At 36.7% G+C, this 16732-nt stretch overlaps 4 protein-coding genes and 1 long non-coding RNA gene across 5 annotated transcripts in view; all 5 read left to right on the top strand.

Annotated features, from left to right (window-relative positions):
• Positions 1–16732, top strand: part of snx5 (sorting nexin 5) — a 210962-nt gene that overhangs the window by 181341 nt on the left and 12889 nt on the right. The window lies entirely within an intron of this gene.
• Positions 1227–3951, top strand: LOC311069668 (cystatin-like). Its single transcript, XM_084093003.1, has 3 exons — positions 1227–2232; positions 3386–3496; positions 3589–3951. The coding sequence occupies exons 1-3, from the start codon at positions 2032–2034 to the stop codon at positions 3664–3666; spliced, it is 390 nt and encodes a 129-aa protein (XP_083949129.1). The 5' UTR covers positions 1227–2031; the 3' UTR covers positions 3667–3951.
• LOC311069666 (glycine N-acyltransferase-like protein 3) lies at positions 6402–8895 on the top strand. Its single transcript, XM_084093001.1, has 5 exons — positions 6402–6875; positions 6965–7072; positions 7173–7293; positions 7374–7503; positions 7698–8895. Exons 1-5 carry the CDS (start codon positions 6801–6803, stop codon positions 8095–8097), a joined length of 834 nt encoding a protein of 277 aa, XP_083949127.1. The 5' UTR covers positions 6402–6800; the 3' UTR covers positions 8098–8895.
• Positions 10473–12069, top strand: LOC311070185. The gene is made up of 2 exons (XR_014603632.1): positions 10473–10933; positions 11711–12069. It is a non-coding gene; the product is annotated as an uncharacterized lncRNA (long non-coding RNA).
• LOC311069667 (glycine N-acyltransferase) lies at positions 13111–16712 on the top strand. The gene is made up of 5 exons (XM_084093002.1): positions 13111–13814; positions 14020–14136; positions 14228–14336; positions 14430–14556; positions 16184–16712. Exons 1-5 carry the CDS (start codon positions 13740–13742, stop codon positions 16578–16580), a joined length of 825 nt encoding a protein of 274 aa, XP_083949128.1. The 5' UTR covers positions 13111–13739; the 3' UTR covers positions 16581–16712.

Below are 16732 nucleotides of genomic sequence, written 5' to 3'. Positions count from 1 at the left end.
CAACAAAAAGCTTATAGTTTATACTATCTATCAGGATGTGCCAACGCTGGTTAAGGTTATGGCTTAGGCCGGTTATGTTTAAGATTAGTATTTGTTTCAGTGTTGTCGTGTAGGCATGCAGCGCTGTAATTGACATGACCAATGAAATCTTTAGAATCGGCTGCGGGGCGGGGTTTAAAGTAAGTGGCGCTCGCTCACTGCAGAGCCAAATGATGTGCGATTGACCTAGTCCCGCTCCACCTCTGTGAAACTAAAAGCTTTTAGACATATTTATTTATTTATTCAAAAACAATTTTTGGCTCACTCATTGTTCGAGTTATGCTTCAAGTAAAATGTTCATAATGTTCTGTATAGTTTGCAATCTACACGTGGAAATCAGTATGTAGCCTACGTGAATCAACAAATGTGTCTCTGTGACTAGTTACTGTCATTTTTAAATTATATTGGTTGAGGTCAGGTGATACTATAATCACCTCAATCATAAGGTTGCAGCTAAACTCTCCTGGACAGTGGCTCTCCAGGATCAGGGTTTGAAGACACTGAGCGTTCCAGGGCAAAGTCTTTGGAAACACATGGTCTAAAATCTACTTAGTCTTTCAGACTATGGTAAAATCCTGCAGCCAGTTGCAACAAACCCCTTTAACAATCCTTAATGATTATACCTGAACAATGATAGCTAAGCGGTTTGTTCCAACCATATTCACAGTGTTTAAAAAAATGATGTCCAGACTACTTATTCGGTAATGATAGAAAATCTGCGGAAGGAAACTGCAGGCACATTCACTCTTTCGTAGGCCTACTTTCTGCAAATAACAGTGATTATAATAGTTGTAATCAATCATTAGGCTATTCCACACAATGCACTGATTAACTTCACTAACTTGACTAAGAAGCTTTGACAAAATATTGAACACATGTGACTTAAAAGCTTATCAAATTAAAAAAATTACAGTAAAGTTAGAGCAGCAGTTTTTTAAATACTTCTTTTAGAGCATAAACTGTGGTTAAAACCAAGGCCACAGACTCACTGCAATAATCATTATAGACTCACTGTGACTTTGCATGAGGTTAAACCCTGTTTACTCTACGAATGATTCTGAGATTCCTTGAGTTACAGTGAATGAAAACTGTCAGACTCAGACTTCTCTGAGATGGCAATGTTGACACCACTTTTATAAATTAAGGGACCACTTAAACTACAAAAAGTGGTTATTTTTATACTGTATAGTTGTTCAAGGAGTTCTGGATTTTGTTTTATAGAGGGAACCAGAGATCATTTTGTGTTGCTTTTCACCTACTTTGGTTGAGATAGCAGGGACAGATTTATAAAACCGGGACAGATTTATAAAACCAGAACATAAGCCGTAAAGACCTGCAAATCATGCTACCTCAAGCTGCTTATACAAATAAGGACAAAATAAATGAAATTGTCAATAGAAACAAAGAAACAAAGAAAGAGGGATTTACAAAAATTAAAACCCAGCTGACTGGTTGAAGCAGGCAGGCCAGTTTGAATTCCATTAGTTAATATTAATTATCTTAAAAAATATATATTCTTTATAAAAGTACAAGAATATAATGTTTCATTCAAATGGTTAAAAAACATTCAAATTTAGCCTAAACATTGTCAAACATCTTAATAAATAGCTACAACACAGGACAAAACAAACATAAATGACTGAAATACAATATTTATAAACCAAAATTAAGTAATTCCGATGTTATATAGATATCTGCAAAACAAGGTCAAATAATTGCGTATTAGTGTAAAGCAGACAGAAAAGTATTCCAAAAACAGAAGTCGCCTTGCAGAGAGAGAGAGAAAAAAGAGTTTGTTTGTTTCTTTCAAACCAGTTGTCCCTCCCTACAACTGCGATTGGTGGATGCCAATCCTTCCCTAATTCGCAGCGCTGTAGAGAGCGACGTTTGTGTATATAATCTGACACAGCAGCATATTTGGTTCCATCCAGTTTCGATTTGACGACATTACGGAGAATCAAGACAGCCCGAGTCAATTAATACAGCTTAAACATGTATCTTAAAATGATTGTGGCGTTTCTGGCGGTGATTTTGGCCGTGGCGAGCGCTGGGCTGGTTGGAGGTCCTGTGGATTCAGACATGAACGACGAAGGAGCTCAGGGTGCGTTACAGTTTGCAATGGCTCAGTACAACAGGCAAAGCAATGATGCGTATGTGCGTCAGGTTTCCGAAGTCGTCAAGGTTCAAACACAAGTAAGTAGGCCTTACTTTAAACGTTTGTTTTGTCATTTATACTCGGAACGTCGCTAAATAACACCCAGTGAGAAACGCAGGGCGCTGTCATGGTGGCACGTCCTGATTTTGCCGAGACCCGTTACCATGTTATATAGTCAATGTCAACCGATTTTGTTGATCCTGGAACAACATTCCTGTCCGTTTTTTAGTCCTAACCATATCCCTACACCTAAACCTTACTTAACACATAAGTTAGGCTATACCTAAAATCAGAGGGAAATAATAGGTGAAAAAAGAATGGTGTACATTAACTGTAAACCTATCAGTCAAATCTTATTGGTTGATTGGAATGTTGATCCAGGAACATGTTACACTTGGTGAAATCAGGTTCCGCGTCATGGTGTGAATGACTGCGTCAACAAACCTGATTTAACTTACATAAGCCTGTTTAAAACAGTCACAAAGGTGTGACGATGTGACTGTATACAAATAAATGAATAACAAATAACTGTGAATATATTTTTTAAACTTACTATTTTTTTAATAGTATGTAATCCAGAAGCAACTAGTATTCAGCTAGTAATTCCATTTGCCTATAGGATTTAATGGCAAACAAATGTTAGTAACAATGGAATAAGGTATTTATTATCAATATTGTTAAAGTGATTTGAAGCAAAGAAGTTAACACTGGTATGAGGAAGTATTAAGTATCTTAACGAATAGTTACTAGAGATGTTGGAAAATATACTAGGAATAAATAAAGAATAAATGTTAAAACAAATAAATATTTTCAGAACCCTTGACATTTTTGCTAGTTGTATCCAATGCAATATACAAAGAGAATTGTTGGTCCCAACAACAACTATTTATATTATAGGCCACAAAAGGATTTTTATTTTTAAAGGTAAAACAGTAAAGGATTTTTCAGATGTGATGTTTTAAACAGTATTTGAAGTATGACCAATGTTTTTTGAAAATTGACAAAACTACAAAAAAAATGGCTATAAATAACTTTTTACTGCTTAAAATGTCCTCTTTGCTCACATCATGATATGATCATGGTAAGAAAGATCTTTTAAGCATCAGTTAATGTAGGTTGCTTTAGTGAAATTGTGACACATTACATCAAGGTTTACCCAACAATGTCTGAACATGTTTCTGGTTGCTCTAGGTTGTCTCAGGCCTGAAATACATCTTCACTGTGAAAGTGGCCAGAACATCTTGCAGGAAGGGTGGAGTTGAGACCACGTGTGCCATTCATGAGGACCCTGCTATGGCAGACGTAAGACACACTGTCTCATTTACACTATTACAGTTACCTGTTTGCATTTCTCAATTTCCATATTAAAAGAGATTTACTTTTTTTCCTTTTAGGTCACTGAGTGCAAAATTGCGGTCTGGAGCCAGCCATGGTTAAAATCAATGAAAGTAGTTGAAAACACCTGCGTGTAGAGCATGTTTCTAGTGCAGTTTGAGGCTTTTTCATGCAGCAATAAAACTGACTTGTTATTGCTAATTATGGTAAACCAGATGTCTTTCCTATTGATAAAATAGGAATTTGATTTGTCGTGATAACCTTTGATGTCAACAACAAATCATGATATAAGAATGCTTTACTAACACAATAATAATGTAATCTCATTAGACTCAATTGCTTTGAAAAAATCGTAGAATTTCTAAATAATAAACTGCATTTCCAGTATTTGTTCATCCTTATTAAAACATGGTTGAATGAGATATGTCTGTGCGCTGTTTTTTGGTTAAATACATTTTGGGAGTCATACTGATTTGGAGGATTGAGAACACTATATTATTTTGTGAATGTATACATAAAGAAAACAACCCAATAGTATTTATGTGATAATAACAGTTATAGGAATGTAAATACCAGAACTGATGTATTTGTGATTTAAATTTAATGTTTACAGTTTTATAAATACCTCAATCTTGCACTCACATGCAATACTTTTCTCTAAATATGAAATAAACCTCTGCATTAAAAAAATTAATGCATTGATACAAGCATTTTGATACAAGGGTTGAAACTATTTCTTTTGCCACAACTGCAGAAGAGTTTGATCAGCTTTATAGTCTTGTTTTTCTTTACCTCATAAAAATGATGAAGGATAATAAGGATATTTTATTTTTATCATGCATGTCCTAATAATCCCTATGGTGTTTGCGTGACAAGCCAGTGGTGTACAGAAATGTATACTAATAAAATAATTTATACTAATTACACTGTAGCAATGTATGAACAATTTAGTATAATGTTTGTTATAATGATGCGAGTTGTCAGTTGTCATTTTTTATTACTACTGTACGTTACTACTATTTATGTCTTTTAAAATACATTGATCTTGCCATGTGTCACAATCAGGTATACACACACAATAAAGATGAATCTCCAATAAAGTCTTTAATATGCAAACACAGATTTTGGCAGGTAAATCGAAATAACACGTATGCATTGACAAGACCGGACAACTCTCTTTTGAAACGAGAACTTGTACAAGGAACAAAAAAACAATGGTAAGTTGTTAGGCAACAGCTGAACAGAATAACTAATCAAATGAGTGATCATATTAGCTAATATCGAACTCGGGAAGGAAAACATAAATTACATAAAACAAACTCAAAGCTGAACATAACTGTGACATTATGCCCCATCCTGGAAAGGTGCAACCTTGAGCTGACAGTCCAAATGAGGGAGGAGTCTCTGGAGGAGGATGCAGAGCGTAGCGTAGCGGATGGCTCGCAAGTCCATGGCACAGGCAAAGCAAAATCTGACCAAGGTGGGTCCAGAGGATCGAGGGAGCCCGATGGACCCGTAAGGCCGAAGGTCTCTGGTGGAGGTGAGTGAGTGACGACGATCAGCGGCTAGAGGCGGAGCCAGGGGATCCACTCGCCCAGGAGGAGCTGGATAAAGGGAGCCGAGGGGCTGATGGAGGACAGCGAAGAGATGGGCGGGGACACTGAATATTTTGTGCTGAACGGGACCAGCAGGTGTGCAGGGCTGGGTGGGATCAGCGGGGGTAGAGGCTCATCCTCTCCAAACACCTGCAAACTGTCTACAGAGTTTAACAGCGACTCACTCTCAATGGCGGGAGAGTAGGTGGGGCTCCTCTTCATACCCTCGTACTCCACAATAGGCTTGTTAGACTTCATACAGCGCTGCGCAGACGAACGGCGGCTGACTTGAAGCAGTGCATGCCGGTTAGAAATTGTGTCCGACCTGAGACAGCGCCGACGCCACGTTCCTGTGACGTATGGCATCAAAGTACAGCGAGAGCGATTCAAGAGCTGCACGAGCTCTGATGACAACACATCTGTTTCACGATTGGCCGAATCCACCGCATGACAATAATCACGTGTGTTTTGTGTTAATTCAGTTCCACTAATGTTCATGTAACGCAGTTCGTTGTTGTAGGAAGAAGGAGATGGGAACTGGCGAACATTCAAAGACTTTTGAAAAATAAATCAACAACAAAACGAAAGTAAAGGCAGCAGTCCCTCACGGACGACTTCTGCCACATATAATAAAACAAAACATTCAATAAAATAGTCCAGGCCTGGTCCTCTCTCATCCTTCACGATCGTCGCTTCTCCGTAAGAGATACAAGACCGGAGCATTGCGCGTTCTCTCACGGCCCTCGGCCTCATCCTGCTCCCCACAGTTCACAAATTATCATTATTATTCATGTAGTCGCGAAGTTATATTGTGTCATGTTTATCAAAATAAAATGATTAAAAAACGTAGACCCCACTACATTGGTAGGCTATAGTATAGGTATGCATACTAGGCTACTACATGAAGGAAAACAGAAATGACAGAAAACAAACTCAAAACTGAACATAACTGTAGCCTACATAACTGTGAAACCATGAAAATAGCCATAGGTGTTGTTGGTATGGCAATAAAACGCTTCAAATAAAACAAATGTGAGCAAATTTGATAGCCTAAATAAAACTGTATGTAACAAATATGTTAACATTTTCTAATCTTATTTTAGTAGTTCCAACTTTTTAACTTTTCAAAGGTTATTTTATGTTTATATGTAGGCATACAAACAGCTATAGCTATTACTTTAGCGAATAGTTAGTGACTTGCTTGAAACCATAGACTGTATAAACCTTGAAACTTATAATGGTGTGTCTGTGATCGTGCTCTGCTCTCATCCAGCTTCATGGACAAAGTAGCGGCGCGCGACCATGTCGTCAGTGTAGCTTGCAGCTCCCTCTGTTTAGTTGGAGAAAATAAATAAGCACTAAACGATTGCTCTTGTAACCAACAGGCAATGTTCGTCGGGAGTTTTTGCAGTGTATTTGCTGGGTGTTTTGTACATGCTGTCGAATGTGGACATTTCCGGGAACAGGGGACATCACAAAAAAAAACAAAAAAACAACGGCACTGTCCCGAGAAACCAGTGACCGACGTCTGATCACTAGGCTAAACATTAGCCTACACATTTCACCAAGCTTCCGTCTTTTAAGGCTGTGTTTGACTTTGTTCTGGAAAAGACATATTTGCCACCTCTGGCTAAATCAGTTTCACTTTAAAGAATTGAATGATTTTACTATGAAACATGAAATTTTTAAATTCAGATGAGTTAAAAATAGCAGAGACTACTTTATATGCGCATCTGCCTAAATCCATAAAGGTAAGAAGGCCTACTATGTTTATTTTATGTCACGGTAATCCGCGAATGCTTTTACTGTCGCATTTAATCTTTTTTTTTTTTTTTTTTAGGTTTATGGGTTTGTTTTTGCTATAAACAGACGGAAACCACACACTTTGGAAGTATTGGTGGATAAGTGGCCAGCTTTTACCACTATCATTGTTCGACCAGATCCAAATGTGAGATTGCGTTGTTTATAATACCTATCCAAAACTTTGTCAATTTGTAAACCACTTTATAGTCAACATCACTAATGTTCGAATCATCTGATATCATTAGAATAATCGAGCAAAGGACTTTATGAAGAAGGTGACTCTTTACAGTACAGATGAAGAAGTCCTGAGAAGAATGCTGACTGTGGAAAATGCAATTGACTGGAGCACATACTTCTTAATAGGAGGTATGTCTTTTCCTCCAATTTTATATTATATATTATATTATTAATGCGACTTCCGGTTATTTTAATTACATTAATGCTAGGATGTGATACACGTCATTCGCCAATGCTGAAGGAAATTGCTGCTTCTCAGGGTGTCAATATGAAAGGTTTCTCCTTAGTGCACCTTATGATATTATCTGATCCCAGTCATTTACCTGAGCTCATTACCAGGTAAGATGGTCCCTCTATTTATTCTGTTTTAAAAGGTTATGTCATGAACTCATAAATATCAATTTGTGTTGGATTACATTTAAATAAAAGCTTGAAATTGCTTATAGCGATTTGTGTTGCATTATATGCATTTAAATTGAAAAGAGTGATAATGCTTAATTTTTTCCCTTAAAAATCTTCGCTTCCTTCCTCAGTGACCTTAAGACCAGAGTGTCTGTCCTGAATGAGTCACATGCCGATGTAGTTAACAAGACTTGGAAATTTGGTGGGGATGACAAAGGTTACAGGAACATCCTGAATCTCATCAGCCATTTTCCCACATGCTGCATTACAGATGAGAACAACCAGCCTGTGTCCTGGGTACTGTTGTATGATTACTGTGCGATTGGAATGTTATACACTCTACCCGAGCACCGTGGAAAGGGATATGCCAAAACCCTGGTCACTACAATGGCAAAGAAGCTCCATTCTCAGGGCTATCCTGTTTACTGTTTCATTGAAGAATGCAATCAGCTTTCCTACAAACTTTTTACAAACCTTGGTTTTACAGAGGACTGCTCTTATAGGGCTGCCTGGTACGAATTCATTTGTTAGAATGAATACTCACTATTACTCCTATATGTGACTGAAAAAAAAAACCCTCCTTGAATGTCAGCATGAAATCAAAATTGACAGTTCTCATTGTTTAATGGAAGTGTTTATTATAAAAACGGCATTGTTTATTATAAATGATTTATTCGTGCACATCATTATTTTTTTAAAATTCATATGCACTTGTAATCTTTAATCAAAAACATTGACTTTTCCTCCCCTTGCATGATTGATTACATGATTACATAAAGGTGCAGTCACATACAAAAATATCTATTTTATACACAGTTGTAACATTTTCTATACATTTTGATGATGACATTGTGTTCTAGAACTTTCACTAAAAATGTTTTAAGAATGAAGTTAAACCACCAAACTTATATTTGAACATCAGAATTGACGATTACGCACGCATAGGGTAATGACTTGCCAGGGGAAATCTGTGTCATGTCAAGTGTTGCAGTTTTTTCCAATTGCTAACACACTTAAATGACATGCACAGCACAATTGTTTAAACTGACACACAGAGAGCAAAACCTCTTCTCAAGTCTCCAAAAGTCTAAACACATTTTCTGCTTTACACACATTTTGCAATTCAAAATGGCACTTTTTAAATGCACTGAACACGGTTCTCTGCACAAGACACCTGGCCAAACACCTCAATGGTTAATTGTTAACACTTCAATCTTTGTTTACTGTTTTTTGTGAGCATATTTTTGTTCAGTCCAATGTAAATATATCTGCTGTGCATATGTTGCACAGACTTAAAAAATAAATAAATAAATAAATGTTTCAACAGCATGTGTGTGTATCTGCAAATATTTCTGTGAACAATCTGAAATATTTTCTACAATTTGAACTATTTTAGTATTATGGCAAAGCATACTAAAGATGAGATCGCTTTTCATTATGCCAAACAGTGTGTAGTTGGTTAGACAAAAATCTGGTAATATGAATGAACTGTGCCATTTCGTGCAAAAGTTTGATTTTGATAATGCTATATGTAGTTTTGGTTGCAGTGCTTCATTTTGCAGGACATATTAGGTATTTTGCAGTTTGGGTGTGTGGTTTTGTGAATTGTGTTAAGTATTTTGATAAAACCAGCCTAGTTTGCCAATTTGTGTGTTAGCAATTGGAAAAAAATGTAAGTTGAGTTATTGGAGAATGCCTGAGCAATTTCCATTTTAAATAAAAAACAAATAAACCTAAATACATTTACAAAAATCATGGAATAGTACAATATCCCATCCAGAGTTGTATTTTGCAATTTTCATCAAAATTGCTCTGACACAGAATGCATTTTATCTGTCATGTAGAAGACATGTACAAAATTATAACTTTTCCCATATGCATCTCTCAATTACAGGCATTTTAACCATATATATGTGTGTGTGTGTATATATATATATATATATATATATATATATATATATATATATATATATTTTTTTTTTTTTTATTATTATTATTTTTTTATAAAACAATTCGAATTAAATATTGTTCACAAAGGAAATAAATAAAGGTCCCGATCCGGAAACGATTCCACGTTGGGCGCTGTAGATTTAATGCGATACATGAGCACTTGTGAACTCTCAACTTTAACCAGAGCCCGTCTACGGAGAGCCTGCCCACTCCCTATTAAGCTCTATTGTACCGAATTTTGGTTGTAGTTCCACCAGAGTTCCACTGGGGGCGATCGCCATGAGTGCAAAATGAATGGGAGTCAATGGGGCTAGACGGCTAAATGTGTCTCTTTCACCCGATTGCCGTTGAGAAATCTCAGATCTGATTGTAGATTTTGCAAGTTCAACATGGGTTTTAGGTCGAAAGTTGAATGAACGAGTACTTATGTCCTTTTGATTTCTTACAGGCTGAGTTGTTGTTGCCCATAACACGCTAGCATTCTGCTAATGAACGCTGATTGGTCAGTGAAGGACTGATTACGACCAGAGATACCGCTTGATGGCATCGTGTCATCCGCAGCGGGACCAGAAACAAACAAAACAAAAACTCTTCTAGCACGTGTGTTTACCTGTGTCAGCTGTGTTGTCGATGCCTCGAGAAAAAAGAAAGTACAGAGCGCTAAAGCACCAAAGTGACTGAAGGATTGCCGTAAAGCAGTATCTCTGGTCGTACATGTGTATGACGTCATTGACACTTTAAAAGACTTTTTAAAGCAAATAAGTGACTCAAAAAAATCTAACACCCAGCAATGTGTAATTTATTTGCATCTCCTTTCGAATACAACATTCAAATTACTAGACAAAAAATTATATCCTGAGAAAAGTGGATTTTTATTGGTATAGCGCCATAGACCTCCATTCATTCTGCACTCGTCCTGTGAGCGCCCTCATATGGAATCAGAGAGGAACTGCAACCAGTTCAGAAGCCGGAAGTGTACTGAGACATTGGCTGCGTTCGAAACCGCATACTTCCCTACTATTTAGTATGGGAAAAAGAGTAGGCGAGCGAAAAAGTATGTACGAATCCAAAAGAGTAGGCGAGAATTACCTGGGCGACGTACTAATTATCGCGAGATTCGGACTTAAGTGCGTTCGAATATGCCTACTTTCCTACTATATAGTAGGCGAAAACAGTACGTGAAGTAAGCAGTACGTTCGAAACATCGATATTCATAAAAGAGTAGGCGAGAAGTTCCCGGATGGCTTACTGATTCTGGACAGATTTTTGAGTGCTCAACCATAGACTGTAAAAAAATAAACCGATGGATACTCTTCTATCCCAGGAGGCCACGCGAGAGGATACGTCATGAAAAAGAAGAAGGATAGGTCATACTCGAACGTGACGGAAAGGATGACGGACGAGACTGTTTTCAAATGTGAGTTTTACAAATCAAATGATCGCATGTGTTGAACTACTGTACAGTAAACTGTTGAATTGTTGAAGGTGTAAAGACGCTATATATTTGTGATTTTGCTGTAAATCACATTTTATTATGGGATAGGATGAGCAGCTTACATATAGCTAACAGAGAAGCTCCAGTAAGGACACATACGTCTCCAAAGTGGATTTGCATACATTTTAAACCGTATACATCTTAAATACAATTACTAAATGTCTATTTAATATCTGGCAAGAAACTCTTCTATAAGAATTGCAGATTACTAGTACGTCTAATAGATATGAAATAGGCATCTGAGTGATGTGTGCTATTATGTAGAACCAATCTATAAAGTAACTAAACATAAGTTATCTATTTTATTTGTCCATTAGTACTGTTGATAAATTAAGGAACATTTATGTAGGATAAAAAGTTAAAACAACCTCAACATGTAAATGTAGTGTTGAGCTCATAAATCACAGAGGTATGTGAGTCTCATGAAGCTGAATGCTGCCATCAAAGGCTTTGTGACATTACAGAAATGAATAACAACAACTATTTAAATATTAAGTTGTAGTTTATTTAAATTATTGTAATTTCAAACTGAGCTACTACAGCACTTTTCTGATTCTTGATTTCTGTGCATTTGCTGCACAGCTGTTGTGGTGGAGCAGGACCTGCAAGGAAAGATGATGGCGGCATTTGTGGAAAAAAAGCATTTTTGTCTTCTAAAAATAATGACTGCTTTTGTGTTATGTTTGTGCATTTTTGCAGCATCTGAAATGTCAGCAGACTGGTGTGAGTACTGAGGATGAGGAGCCCAGAGCTGAATCCTGGAGATGGTGCCATGGATGAGACCCTCCATCACTCCACCTGCCCTCATGAGACCCTCCACCTGCCCTCATGAGACCCTCCATCACTCCACCTGCCCTTATTGCCTCAGATTGTGAAGCACAACACATCACGCAACAACCTCCGGCACGAAGGCACGGCTCACCTCTGGCGGTCAGCTGATTCATCAGAATAAAGCCGCAGAATAGGAACCGCTGTGTTGAGACGGCAGAAGGATGTGGGGTTCAGCGCCTGTAGTCTACATACATGATTGTAGTTTGAATAAAGCTTTGTTTCATGTGTTGACTTGTATATGCATTTGTTTATTGTGTGATGGTGACTTTGATTCATTCTTTAACTAATTTATTAATATTTCTCATTGTTGTCAGTAAATAAAATACAATTAATTCATGCTTTATTTATTGTTTGAATGAAAATGTAGGTATGTTCGCTATATACACATCTAGAGTGTATATGTATTCATGCATAGCTATTTCAAATGACATACATTACATTTTGTTTGTTTTATTGAATTATATCATTTTCAGTAAAAAGTAATATAATTAATTGGTCAGCATTTATCGTTGTTATTATTGTATGTTTTGGGGTGGGATAGCAATGCAATTCGTTCTGGGGTAATATTAATTTTTAATAATGATACTTAAATTTTTCGAGTATAAAATCAACAGTTTTCTCCAATCTTCGCACAGCAGTCCTTTGTGCAGACATTACAAACGCTGAGGAAAACCGTTCTAGGTAGGGCTGTCGAGTTACTGATGCTATGAGGTATATGTGTATATATATCTATCTATCTATAGGCCTATATATATGTATATATATATATATATCATTCATGGGTTTGCAAACATGAGATTTTATACACAGGAAAAAACCTATAAGGTTGAATATCTAAATATATATTTTCTTAAATAATTAATTATATAATACATTTAAAAAATGCATTTTCTGTTATTTATAGGCCTGAGGGATGAAACGAGAGTTAAATTTAACAAGAAAAAGAGGAAAACATAAAGCAGTAAGCCACTTTTGCTTATAGATGAAAATATTTGGATATAAAATAAAGAAATTAACAACATTTAAGAGATGACAATTTTGGGATTTCGTAATAAAAATAAATATCGTTAAGGATAAAACGGTGGGTCACATTAGTAGGGTATAAGAACTTAAATCAACCCTAAATGTACTCACAAAATAAATGGGCAGCAGTTTCTTCAAAAAGTCCACAAAAGGAGCAAGTTTAATCAATATCATGATATTTACAGACAGATTAATTAAACGTGTCGTTCAAATCTTTTAAGTTGTTGCGCTTGTGATAACGCGTCGTAGGTCACATGATAACGTCAACATGGCAGATGTCCGGTTCGCATTCATACTCAACGAGATCTGGCTATAAAGTACCTACTCTTTTAGCGCTCGTTAAGTAAGTACTTATTGAAATTAAGTACCTACTCATTGAGTATGCGGTTTCGAACGCAGCCATTCTCTGCTTTAACTTTTACAAACCCATAAAAAGCAACCCCTTCCTGGTCTACCTAGTACGTACTGGGCATGGTTGCCAGCTCTGCGTTAAAATGAACACGTACTAAAATTCAAATCTGTCTGTGCCATTCATTCAAATACCTAAAATACACATTCTAACACAGCTCAAAGGCTCTATACCAGTGACCCTACTTAACAAAACTTAACAGTTTTTACAATGGTGGAATATAAAATATTTCAATACAAGCATTTCAGTCAAACACCATTTATGCAATATGTCAAAACTTTAATCCGCGGCAGCGGCGAAGAAAAAACAAACCGCGGCAACAGTTCAGAAGTAGCCCGTTTCCGCGGGAAAACAGCGGACTTGGCAACCCTGGAACCTGGTCTGTTCTATGAACCATAGAGGCTTTTAAATGCACTGCGAGCAATTCAGTAGACACGCTGACGCCGAAAGAAGAGCCCCGTCACAATGCGTCAGCTGACTACAGAGGATCTGAAGATCCTGGAAGTAGACCTTAAAAACTACTTTCCTCAGTCGCTGCAGGTTTGAAAGCATTTATTGATCTAATAAAGTAGCTCACCTTCAAATTATCATGTCATAAGCATAAGTTTGCTACCAAAACTTAATACAAAAAAATCATAGATTGCTTTACTTTAGGTCTACATGCAGCTCAACTGTCAGCATTAGCAGTAAACTTTGTATATATAATATATATATATTTTTTTTATTTTGTCCTGGATACATGTAGGTATATGGATGTATTGTTCAACTCAACAGAACTGGACAGGGAGCTGATCCTGTTAGTGTGTTTGTTGACCTGTGGCCAGACTTCAGAGTTGTACTCATTAAACCAGAAATCCGTGAGGTATAAGGAATATTGCAAAATTTAAGTGATTGGTTGGATATTTCACAATACTTAGGATAGGTTTAACAACCTGTTTCCTTTTTTACTACAGACAGGAGACCTTTTCAAAGACTTGACTGTTTTTTCAAAAAATGATGTCTACCTCAGAGACCTGCTGGCACAGACAGATGTCATTGACTGGAAAATGTATATTTGCTTAGGTACTTGTATTTCTTTTTGCATGTCTTTTTTGCATTAGTATAAATCACGGAAATGGTCTCAAACTCTTTTTCCATTGAAATCTTTGTCTCAAGCCACTGAGCTTCATCATGAAAAGCTGCTGGAATTTGTGGCTATAAACAGAGGTGTACCCATGAAGAAAGCAGCAGTGTGCCTCAAGTTGGTTCTTCGAGAGCCATCAAAATGTTCACAAATTGATAGGTGAAGTATATCTGCTGTAATCATTAACGCCACACTTCAGACACAATTTTATGGCAGTTCATAGTTCAAGCTATGTTGCAGTAATTTGTCACTGAGTACAAGCACTGTAAGTGAAACATGTAACCTTTTAATGGCTCTTCGGTTGTTGTCATCATCATTGTATCTCACTCTTAACCTTCTGTTGGTCTTAAGTCATTTTAGAATGAAAAGTTTATGTTTTTAATTTTTTTTTTTTACTTAATTGAAATGGTACGAAACTTGTGCCACTTGCTATATGAACACAAAAAAATTGTAGACATGATTAGAAAAGGCTAAATGGTCTTAAAAAACTGTCAGACATGATCTTAACAGTCAAAAATTAATGCCATTGGATATGAATGGGAAATTTGAAAATACAAAGCAATTTTTGAGTACAGTCTACAAATAAGCCACAATGAAGTCGTCTTCTTTGATAATGTCTAAAATGTATATCCAATGCAAAACCTAATAAAAGTAAGGGATAATGCCTAAAAACATTTTTATAAGTAACTATAAGTATAAGGCTATATTGGCATCTAGTGCACAATGGTATTGCATGTGATTTTCTTTACGTTTCCCACTAGATGACACCAACCTGCCTTCCATGCATTGGATTTATAAAAACCTTTTTAACAAACTAAAACATTTTAATCTAGTTTTTCTCATATTTGTATTATTTTAGTGTATAATTTAGAGGTTATGTTGTCTAGTACCATGAAATCCCCTCAAAATACAACATATTAAAGAAAATATACTGCAATCATTTATTAAAAACAAACGTTACCCTTATTTTCTTTGGTCTGTATTGACCACCAAGGACCGCAAGTGTGACCCCTAAAGGCAGGCTCACACTCACACTACAGGACTTTTGGCTCTGTGACAAAACCCCTGGATCGTCGCCAAAACGCTGCTCGTTGCTGTCGCTGAAGCTCGTCAAATATGAGAATGTCAGCGACCTGATCTGAGTCTGTCTCCAGCAGTCACACGCTGCGAAATTTTCAAACCTGTTTGATGTTATCACCAAGTGATCTTGTAGTGCGAGTGATGAAACAACGTGGTAAACTGCTCTAATGATATCATGCACCTAAATGTAGGCCTACATGAATACAAGGCAACAATTTGATCATAATTGTTTTATACTAAGAATCTAACAAAAAATATATTTAAAAAATTTAAATGAGTGGTTTTTGCTCTATACTTAACATTATGATATATTTTATTTACCATCAGTTTTTGCTGAATAGACATGGGCCTCCAAACTACGTGTATTTCTGCCCAAATTTCTTTTTTTGTATGATCTTTTTTTCTGTACATATGACTTGGGCAGCGAGCATGAGTGGCTCTCTAACGTCTCGCATGTATTCATGTGAGAAAAAGATTTTTCGTTGTTGGTCGGGGTTGCCGCTTGGCCAAAGATCTTGTAGTTTGTGCACCATTTCGGCGTTGTGTTGTTTCGTATGAGCGCTGCTAAGACAAGAAGACGACAAGATAAATTGTTGTGTAGTGTGAGCACTGTGGCAATTCACGTAGCCTCATAGTTCTGTAGTGTGAGCCTGCCTTTAGTGACGAATATCAGGTTGAACTAAAATTTGTTTTCTTTTTCTTGCAGTTTATCACTGAAGCTGTCTTCTCTCAACGAGTCTCATCTTGCACTAATCAACAGTACCTGGAAGTTTGGCTGTGAACACAGCAAAGTAATGATTAAGAATATGATTTTGAACTTTCCCTCTTGTTGTGTCCTGGACGAGGATGATCGACCAGTAGCATGGATATTAACTTATCCCTCCTGTGCTCTGGGAATGTTGTACACGGTTCCAGAACACAGAGGAAAAGGCTATGCAAAAGCACTGGTCACCATTATGTCAAAGAGACTCCACTCTCAAGGCTATCCAGTGTACTGTTTTATAGAGGAGGAGAACCAGTTATCCTACAGGCTCTTTACAAGCCTGGGTTTCACAGAGGAACCGGATTACAAGGCAGCCTGGTTTGTATTTAATGATTTTTAATTGGGCCATACCAGAACAACCAATCAGAATTGTTTAGCTTCTGTCTGAAATGCTATGTATTATGTAAAAGCTGTTTTCTGATATAATGTAGTACATGAACCAAAATAAACATCAAAATAAACATCAACAACCAAAACAATTGATTTATTTAA

This window comes from Abramis brama (assembly GCF_963993115.1).
Source record: "Abramis brama genome assembly, chromosome: 19".
NCBI lineage: Eukaryota > Metazoa > Chordata > Actinopteri > Cypriniformes > Leuciscidae > Abramis > Abramis brama.
Note: the sequence above shows the minus strand (reverse complement) of the source record. Positions and strands in the feature narration are given on the sequence as shown.